This window comes from Ixodes scapularis, unplaced genomic scaffold (assembly GCF_016920785.2).
Source record: "Ixodes scapularis isolate PalLabHiFi unplaced genomic scaffold, ASM1692078v2 ptg001275l_1___fragment_3__unscaffolded, whole genome shotgun sequence".
Lineage (NCBI taxonomy): Eukaryota > Metazoa > Arthropoda > Arachnida > Ixodida > Ixodidae > Ixodes > Ixodes scapularis.
In genome coordinates, this window is record NW_024610134.1 from 304,527 (window position 1) to 315,102 (window position 10,576).

Below are 10,576 nucleotides of genomic sequence, written 5' to 3' on the forward strand. Positions count from 1 at the left end.
ATAATACCCCCTATATATATATGGATAGTTTTCGCAAACTGCTAGTTGCGAGTGCACCCTCTACCTCCCACTTCCTTGTCCCCGTGCAGTTCCTCCGCTTTCCTACATGGTCCGTGCTTCCCTTTCACAACTTCAAAGATGACTACCGCGACGCACAACTCAATTCACGCCAAGGCTGCTGACTAACATAAAGCCTGCATGGTGCAAATGCAGGACGCTCATTCTCTTCTTCTTTCCTTAATTATTGAAAGAAGAGAAAGTGGACTGGCATGCTGCTGCGCACTGTGCAACTAGCAACCTCTCCTCGTTGAGAGAATGAGCATTGCAGCGGCATGCCACCGCACTTCCCAGCTAAAAAATTTAATTAGATCCAATTGCAATTCCAACTGGATATAATTGGAACCAATTTGTTTTAGTAAGTTCCAATTGGAAACACACTGGCCAATGGGTCTCACCAATTAAAATAATTTTTCCAGTTGGAACTTAAATTAGTTCCAAATGGTTGCCGTTGGGTGTCCGAAAACCTAACTGGTACCAATGGGAAATTCATATTGGAATCTATTGGGAATTTTCAACTGGGTTTGAAAAAAGACAGCCCGAAGCGCAGTTGGACATAAGGTATTTTGTCTGATGAAATCACGACTCGGAGTTTAAGCAACAAAACCGCTACGAGGTTTTCACAGCTCTAGAACTTCCAAATCCCTGGGACATGACCAAACAGGTCAGCCAGGTCTGGACATACAGCCTTCGAATGCTCCAAATTAATTGTATACTGCAGTAAGGTAACTTTGAATTACCGCAAGGCAACTAAAAGACAAACTGTGCCAAGTCTATACCGGTCATTCATTACATGAAGACAAAAGCTTGAATCTTTCTTAGTGCAGCATTGCATTTTGTAGTTTTTCTTCTTATATTACAGAATGTTTGCAAGAAAAAAAGTGTAAGAGGACAAAAACAGAATTAGATGCCAAATATTAAAGATTATGAACAACACTATATCATATTAGAGGAACAGGGGCATACTCACAGTGTGTACCTGAAAAGATCGAAACATATCCACTCGACGATGCGGCGGCGGAGCTGTACTGGAACTTTGGCCTTCTGTGCGACCTGTGAAAGGTTGCGTAAAATGTCCTTTGGCGTCGGCGGAAACACATATTTCTTTGCGTCCAACGTTGAGCTCGGACCCTCCTGGATCATGGGCACTTCCATTCTGAAGATGTGAGCAAAGTTATTATATCAATGACACACACCTATAAAAACAGGTGCATAAGCTTTAGAGCTCACAGTCCCGCAATATTGAAAACACTTATGGCGAATTTGGGAGGTCAATTGTCGGCAACTTATTTTGCCCGAAAACCGGGAATAGTGTTTGCGTGGTCAGTTTCCGGCCGGCGTGCACTGTTCGGGTGGTGGTTCTACGGCAAGCACCGGCAACTTTCCGGAGCTTTTTCCACCCGAGCTCCGAACGTCTGTGCGAATAGGCGCCAGACTGTATCCGGTATCGCCCCTTCCGAAATGGAAGAGAAGGTCTGTGAGAAAAAAAATGAATAAAAGAAGGTAACTGATCTGAAGTCACTTTAGCAGCCGCTACGAGAGTCAATCCAAGTCGTTGGGACATGGGTGACGGCGGCGACAGGCTCTCGCTAGTGGTGTCGTACGGGCAAGAGGTGAAGTAGACTGCCACTATCTGGCATTTCGTGTTCGGTTGCTGAGGGTCACGTGGCATGCCGCCGGCACGTTTCTGGTTGCCGGATCCGCCAACTCGTTCTCGCTGGCGATTGGCCACCCGAATTCGCCATCATAAAAACAACTGCATGAGCTGTAGAACTAACACTCCTTCAACACCTTATAGCTAGGTTTCCATGTTTTCGGATAAATCCGAAAAAAGGTGAAAAACAGTCGTCGGTAAAATTGTTGAAGGGTCAGGACATGCCAAAAATAAAATATGTGGTAACTATACTGCTAGGATCCATTGTATGTTCCTATAATCCTGCTAAATATTTCAATTAAAATGGCGCAATAGTTTTGTGGATAAATTAATATATTTACGGGACCGTCGAATCCCCCCCCCCCCCCCCCCCCCAATTCGGAAGGCTGCCATGGCTGGAAGGTGTTTGACGTCACCAGCCAACTGCACAGGGTGTCCTTGCACGCGCTTACAGACTTTGCTCTTTCAGCGTCTCAAGATTTAGCTTCCTCGTTTACCTTCCGCATTTCAAGCATGCAAGCATGCATGTATACTATTATGTCTACGGCATCGCTTGTTTTATTGAAGTCTTTGACACTGATCGCAGCAAAGAGATGTCGGAAGCTGTCCATTTCGATTGCGACCCACTGGCGACCAGCTCCAGCGACGGTGAATCACAAACGAACTCGCCATGGTCACCGTCGTCTGGGACAATCTTGCAGGTGCATGCAGGGGAAAAGGTAAAAAAGCCGAAGGCGAGAGCAAAAATAGTGTTGGGGTTGCCAAGCTCCGCGAGCGGTTTTGATCATACCTCATCCGTACATTTCAGCGACTGTACGGTAACAAAACTTGCAAAAGTATGGATTGTTGATTGCTTCCTTCATGAAATAGCGAGAAAATTGCAATACAAACTCGAGTTCGATACACTCTCTCACAGGACACAATTTCTAGCAGAAAGCCTAGTTTTTTATTCGGATCCTCTTCGTGCAAACAGCAGCTCGTAACAGACAAACCCCCATCGTCTGCTCTCGCATCTCGTCTGAGTAATGCATGACTGGATTGCATCCTGGCACATATTCGATTTTCTTGGTGCAGCGAGTGCATTCACACGTGCAGTGCTGGTGCTGGAACAAACTCGGAAAGTGCACCCGCTCCTGCAGCGCCCACTGAAACAAACCTGCTCCACGCTGCGAGTGGGCATGCTTGGGCACACGTAGGCACAAGTGCTGTAAAACAAACTCGCTATTAAAACACCTCTAAAAAATAATCATACACTTCTGGTGAAGCGGCTACAGGAGCAGGAGGTGGGGTCAACTCTTGGGGCGCCAGCCGTGTAGCTCTCATCTTGGAGCCCGCGACCAAGGTTGTGGTATTATCCCAGTCTAGGTACTCGTCCAGTTCTACATCAAGGACCTGCAAAGGTTACATTCAAATAATTTTAAATTCTAAACAGAAACCAAAGACAAGATTAAAAAATTAAAAATAAAGAACTGACGGTGTTAGGAATACTATGCTAAAAGCATGCAAGTATTTTTATTTAGAAAGTGGCTATTCTGCCGGCAGCCGAGAACAATTTTTCTGTTATTCTACCGGCAGTCGCCTCCTTTTAGCTGTCTGAACGTGCGTGGGAGGGTTAACATTTTTGATTTGAGCCGCCGCAGACTGTCGCCACGATGCAGTGTAAACGGTTGGGCTGGGTAGGTTAACAGGCGCCCCAATGATAAATGTGCAATGAAATGTCCCTACAGCATGCAACTCGTGTAACAAGTGTCTATGAAACATGTGTCCTATCAAATGTGCCTGGAGAATAACAACTTAAAATTGGAAGCAACAGGCAGTAGAATAACGGAAAAGTTATTCTGCCTACTGCCGGCAGAATAACCACTGCTTTTATTTTTGTGCACTAGGAGTTGAGACTTGAAATCTTCGTTACGAAATATGACTAGTAATGGCGAATTCCACTGGTCGTTTTGGAGGGCACCGGGATCGACTTTTATGGAGCGAGCCTATTTCACTGGGCGATCGGGATCGAGACGGACGTGTTCCACTGGTCGTTTTGGATTAGCTCCCGCTCCAGATCTTGATCTGGATCCGAGAAAAGTCACTCCGACGATTTCGGCGGATTAAACCGGAAACCAGCCGAGCCAGCACTCGGCGCACACACGTGACTCCTTTCCCGTGGGGCATCTCGCCTGATCACGCCCATCTCGCCTCAGAAGAATTCGTAATGGCCGCTTGCTTACCCCTTGGCTCGACAGCCGGTTCATTTTCCAGGAAGAAGAAGAGAAGGTTTTGCCACACTATGGGCATTCCGGCAATCTGCTAGAAGCTCCTGAGATTCCTGCCACTCGTGCGTCAAACACGTGTTAGCGCCGCGATCGCGAAAACGTCTTCGAAACGACCGCAACGGCCGCGGAAAGGGGATTCCCAGGCAGTTGAATGACGGGAAGGCATCCGCCGATCTCGGAGCAGTGGTCATGTTCCACTGGGGATCCGTAGGCGGCGTGACCCCGTTCAGATCGTGCACTCCATTCCGGATCTGGTCAACTGATCCAGGCGCGCTCCAATACGCCCAGTGAAATTCGCCATTAAATACGGACTCTAAGAAAGTTTCTACCTGATGCTTCCGGTTGCTGATTTTTTTGCGGGAGCATTAGTTGTATAAGCGAATAGAGGTTTTGGTTGATTGATTTTAATATACATGTATTTGCATCAGACTAGCTACATCATGATGTGGTCCACTGGACGTTTGCCTGCGATAGGACATGCGCTGAAATTACTTGCACAGTTGTAAGCAAAAAAGGCTCAAGGTACACCTAAGCATTTCTGATGAGTTGTGAATGCGACAGCATGAATGTCGTTTTTGCCCGCGGCATCGTGAAGTGGCCGTGCCGCGCTGACATGGCCGTGCCGCCACTTTGAAGTCTCCCCGACTGGGCTGGCCCCACCCCCAGCCGATTCCTTTTACCGGCACGATGGGGGTACGGGTACACAGCACCATAGGGTGGCGCTCCTTAAAACTGACGCGCGGAGACCACATCCCTCAGGTTTCGGCTTAATTTCGGTGGCGTTTTGTGCGGCTCCAAAGCTAGGAGGCTTCAGACCGCGGCTTCACTTCGCTACACTGGGAGAGGGGAATTTAGCTGCCGTTTGGCAGATGACGTCGGCTTGCTCCATGGGACCACTTAATACTCTCGCATTAAATGGAATAAAATGACAGGAATAAACAATGGCAGATTCCAACATGAGTAATGCTATACGCGCGACGTCGTGCACCTTGACCAGAAATAGCCACACACACGACACAAAACTTCTTTGGTCGTTCACAAAATTAATTGTCAAAATGGACTGCTACAGCTGGAGCATGTCCTTGTGATAGGGATGGACGCTTCCCATGCACGGAGCCAGGATTAAATCCAGAAAACTAGGGAGTTTTAGTAGATCGTTTTCAAAGGCCCGCTACCGCTGCGAGCGCGCGCTTCAGAGCATGCATCGAAGTGGCAGCGCGAGCTCCCGCTGCGATTAGCGTGGCCTGAAAACACGATCTACTAAAACTCTCTACTGTGGGAATATTCTTTTTTTGTCAAATATTTGGTGATGTTAGCATCTTGTTTTACAATTATCACAGTAAATATTAGATGGCTTCAAAATAAACTACACATTATATATATATATATACATATATATATATATTTATTTTTTTTTTTTATGCAACGAGTGGGTTAGGTGGGTTAATATGTTTTAACAAACCATCCTAAGACTGAGATTGTTGGCGTTTCGCGGCCACAGTCTGCGCGTCGTGTGTATAGCGTACAGTCTCCGTATCGTGCGTTTAGTCACTTCCAGTCAAGGTGCATGGCGTCGCGCGTACGCGCCGAGGAACTGAGGGAGAGGAGTAGACGAGAGCGCGCGGGGGCGTCAGAACCAACCCTGGTTGGAATGAGTGGGTACACCTAAAGGTGTCTCCTCTGCACTCGCCGAACGCGCTAGAAGGCAGAACGCGGGCGTTTGGTTTTCGCATTCGAACGCGTTCGACGGGTGCAGTGGAGACAAAGGCTGAGCTTTAGGTATACCCACTCATCGTTAGAACCTGAGCTTGGCGTTCTGACGTCCCCATGCGCTCTCGTTTCCATCTCTAGATCCCCATAACATCAGTGAATGTTGTTTTAGCGAACAGCGCCATTTGAGTGAACCGACGTTTTAGTGAATAACAAAAGCGAGTGTTAACCCCCCCCCCCCCCCCCCTTCGCGCGCGCTGTGCTTAGGCCGCTTTGCAGCGTGTCTGCGGCGGCTCATTACAAAAATGTTAACCAATTTGGCCCACCCGCCCGTGCCTACTCTGTGACTATTCGCTAAAGTGTTTTTCGATGAAAAGTTGGCGTTCGCTAAAACGTCGTTTGACCAATTGATTGCCACCCCTCTTCAGACATACCTGGATGAGCACCCTGTCCGTTCCTCCAAGTTCAGGGAACTTCATCACAAAGGCATCCTTGATACTGTCGAAATTGAAGTCCGGTGGAATCATCATCGGACGACAAAACTTCTCAAAAAAGCCTACACATCTAAACATTTTCACATAAAAAAAGAAACAGATCCCACACCGAGTTACGTAAACGAGCCGCGAACCAGCACGCCCGAAAAAACGAAGTTGCGCGGCGTATTGTGGCCAGATGGTACGATCTGAAATGAGCCGAAAGTGGAGAAAAGTGTAGCCCAAAAATTGCAAAATAGACAATAAGGTAAACAATTTGGAAACTAGTTATTTCGTCGTATTAATTCACTTCAAAAGTAGAAGAAATATGCTTTTGCATTCCTAAATTATTTTATTCGACCGCTTTGCTCCACCGGTCACCTCCACTACAGTGACTGTACCTCCACTGACTGCCTCGATTACCGAATCCAATCCGGAGCAGAAGGCGCTTGTTGAGATGCTCAGTGGGGTGGCTCGTCGGTGTTTCTGGCGTTGCTGACGCGCTGGGAGGCGCTGTTGTTTGTCTACTTTTTGTTACGACCCAACTAATTGTGATGCCTGTTGTTCACTGCCCAAGATGCGCCTTCACAGGGACATCAATACGACGAGTGGTAAACCATATGAGGGTCCACAGCTGTGAACCTGACTTCCGCGTGATATGTGGTATAGAAAACTGTGCGGCGACGTATCGGCGTTACAGTGCCTACCAGAAGCACGTGTACCGCACGCACAGAGCGATTGCGGTAATAACTCCGGCTCCAGGTAGGGGCGCTACAAAAAACGCTGGGGACATCGTACAAGATGCCTCGATCCCCACCGCCTCGACTTCATCGAAGAAGCGCACGTCGACAACGAGGGCCCCTTCGAGCAGCGGTGATGTCATCAGTGATATCCGGGAACAGCTTGTACTTTTCTATCTGAAAATCACAGAGAAGCTGAAGTTGGTCTTTACGATGGCAGACGAAATATTCACGGTGATGAGGTCTTTGGTGCATCAGATTCTTGACGGCCACAACCAGAATACTCTGAAATTTCTAATGGAGGAGAATGTGGCACCGTCCATCATCGAAAACCTCGGTTCACGTGCAAGTGCTGCAGACATGGTGGAAACTTATTCTCAGGGCTGGGTAGCACACACTTGAGAAAAAAGTACGTCGCAGAACATTTTTTGCATACCGAAGTGACCGAGGTGCCGCTTCAGGCAGGCAGCTGCAATGACTCTGTCTGCTATATCCCAGTTAGAAAGCTTCTGACAAGTTTCTTGCAAAAGGAAGACATGCAAGAATGTTTGATGCAGCCTCCAGCAACACCAGCAGACGTGCTTTCCGACTTCGCCGATGGTGACTTTCTCGGTCATCATCGCCAGCTCGCCCAAGATGACAGCCACACCATATTCCTGCTCTTTTATACAGACGAGCTTGAGATCACCAACCCCCTCGGCAGTGCTGCTGGACGACACAAGGTTCCAGCTGTGTATTTTTCAGTTTTGAATCTGCACCCCCGGTACCTGTCAAAGCTTGGTGCTATCCACCTTATACTTCTTGTGGAGTACTGTGTTGCCATGCGCCATGGCTTAGATAAAGTGCTCGCTCCCCTGGTGGGGGACTTGAACTTGCTTCATGAGCATGGCATGGATGCCAGGAGCTTACATTTTAATAGGGTGACAGTGGCGTTCAGTGGAGACAATCTGTCTATGCATCGACTTGCAGCGCTTCAGTGCTGCTTCAGTGATGGCCGTATCTCCCGGTTTTGCTTAGCGCGGCACAAACAACTTAGGCAGCTCCATGCCACTAGTGACTGTGTTGAAAGGATCAGCCAAATGCACAAAAGCCACCTTGAAGCTTTCGCTCTCGACCCATTAGTAAATGGCCCCCTTTATGGGATATCAAATGTCTCCCCTCTGGAGGGACTCAGCAACTTCGACGTCACTGACCAGCTGCCCCCTGATGCAATGCACGACATACTTGAGGGGGTGCATTGGATGCGTCCTTCGTCATGTCCTCGGTGGAATGATTCAGGACGGAATACTGCGCAAGCAGGATCTCGACAGAGTTGCTGCTTTCAAGTATGGCTTTCACGACAGGAATTCTGCACCCATCGCAGTCAGGGACACCTTCCTCACTGGTAAGGCAAGCCTGAGAGGAACAGCCAGCCAGAGGCGGTGCCTGTTCCGACTGCTGCCTCAGGTCTACGGAGACTCCATCCCCGAAGACAATCAACACTGGAGGGTGTATTTGGCGTACCGACATGTTGTCGACATCATCCTTGCAGAGAGGATCCCCAAGGACTGCATTCCTTACCTTCAAGTGAAAGTCGAAGAGTTCCTGGAGCTCTACACAGCACAATACCCAAATGCAGTAGTGACATCAAAGCTTCACTACTTGCTGCATTACTCGAAATACATCCAGAAGTTCGGACCACCTCGCCGCTTCTGGGCATGCGATTCGAGGCGAAGCACTCGTACTTCAAGAGTCTCGCCTCCAAAGTAAAGAACTTTCGGAACATTTGCCTGACGCTTGCGACCCGGCACCAGCTTCTTCAGGCTTATGAGCTGTCGGGAAGTCGGTTTGACTCGCCACTTGAGACAACTGGAGCGTGGCCGATCAAGGTAGAAGAGCTGCCAGAAGAGCAGCGAGCTGCTGTTGCCAAGGTGACGCTGGAGACAGAAGTTTCTGCTGTGAAAACCGCGAGATTTGACAATTGCCAGTATCGTCTAAGTGACGTGTTCGTTCACGAAATGCAACACGACATTCCACAGTTTCTTAAGATTGAGAAGCTTCTTGTTTTCGGTAGTTCCTTACTGCTGCTATGCCAGCGTCTTGCTGCACTGCACTGCAGCAAGCACAGGTGCTCCTACATTGTTAGGGAACTTAATGACAGCGTGGCGATAATGCCAGATCAGTTGTTTAACTTTTATGCACTTGATCTTTACCGTTGCATAGACTTTTGTGAGGTGGTGCCCCATCACGCACTACTGGATTAGTTTTGCCAAAAACTGCACAGTCTCTGCTTGTTTGTGTAATGGCATTTATAATAACTCAACGTCCCATTTTTTTTTCAGTGTTTTTTTTAGCTTGTATTGTAGTGTTTTGAGTGCAATCCTGGCATTTCAGTCTTGTGCAAGTATCGTCTGTGCTATGTGATTTGGCCTTTTTTATGTTGCATGTATTTATATGTTCTGTATTAGGCTCCAAGGTTGGTTAGAACCATTTCAATGAGCTTATGTTTCTTTTGCTATTGTTCTGCACTAGGATTTGTTATAGCATATTATTTCGTATCATGCCAGTTGTGTCCTGTGTTTTGTGTGCATATGCTTTGTTTGTTTGAATTACGCAATTTTCTACTCCATGCGCCATTTTTCTTTTTTTCTGATGCGGTCTTTGTTAGGCAATGCTACCTTTGGCCCTACCAGCTCATGTGTGTTCTACCTCTATGTTCCATGCTTTCATACATAAAGAATTTTATTGCTGATTTCAGCAACTAAAATTTTATTTATTATTGAGTCATGTACCACATTTATTAAATAGTTGCCACCACACTGTTTATCAAAAATGCTCACACTTCACTTCTGCACAAAGAGTACATACAGCCAGTCATCACAATCTGCAGAAAAAAGTAGGCTAAAGAAATGGCAGATGACATTCCTGCTCAACAATGCTAATGGACTGCAAAACTGAGCACGGCATTGTGAATCCAATTTGTTGCGTGCTCTGTTGTGGCTTGGGACGGGCGATGTGCCGTGACTTGCCATCCTCCAGCATCGCATGGTGCAGCCTGCCCCACACACTGCGGCAACACGCAACCGTTCCAGCCAGAGCCATGCCACACAAATAGGCATGCTAGTTTGGGGCAACCCAGGTGCCGTAACGTGGCACGGAATACGACCCAGCTGGGTTTGATCTTGCCAAGAAGGTATGGCACGTGAAAGGGTCGTGACCCACCGATAGGTATGCAAGCGGCAGACGCAATAAGATAGCAGCGGTTATGCAAGCTAAATCACGGCTTCGAAAGGAGAAAAAAAGCCGTTTACGACTCCCTGTAACGCCGAATTTGAGCGCAGCTCTTGAGGAGGAGGAGGGAAGGGTACTGGGGGATCAGTTGACCTCGGAAGGGGGGGTCACGTGACCTGGGAGGTCACGTGACCTGGGGGGTCACGTGACGATAACGTCATCAGTGATGATGACGATGACGATGCGGATGCCGATTACGTCGTTGGCATCCGCATCGCCATCGTCATCATGACTGATGACGTCATCGGCATCGGCATTGTCATCATCACTGATGACGTCATGGTCACATGACCCCCCCCCCCTAGGTCCTCCGGAAGGAACCCGAGGTGCTCCCGAGGTCCTCTCGAAGGAGCCCGAGGTCCTCCCGAGGTCCTCCCGAAGGAACCCGAGGTCCTTCCGAGGTCT

General features: G+C 48.2%; 1 protein-coding gene and 1 pseudogene across 1 annotated transcript in view; one reads left to right on the forward strand and one right to left on the reverse strand.

Annotated features, from left to right (window-relative positions):
• Positions 1-6,215, reverse strand: part of LOC115324150 — a 43,190-nt gene extending 36,975 nt beyond the window's left edge. Inside the window, exons 1-4 of the mRNA XM_040223482.1 lie at positions 6,123-6,215; positions 2,964-3,103; positions 1,629-1,640; positions 1,028-1,213 (exon numbers count right to left, since the gene is read on the reverse strand). Of these exons, the coding sequence (XP_040079416.1) occupies positions 1,028-1,213; positions 1,629-1,640; positions 2,964-3,103; positions 6,123-6,215 (431 nt within the window). The remainder of the gene's footprint in view (positions 1-1,027; positions 1,214-1,628; positions 1,641-2,963; positions 3,104-6,122) is intronic.
• Positions 6,216-7,114: 899 nt separating this feature from the next.
• On the forward strand, positions 7,115-8,815 carry LOC115316067 (annotated as a pseudogene).
• The last annotated feature ends 1,761 nt before the right edge of the window (positions 8,816-10,576 follow it).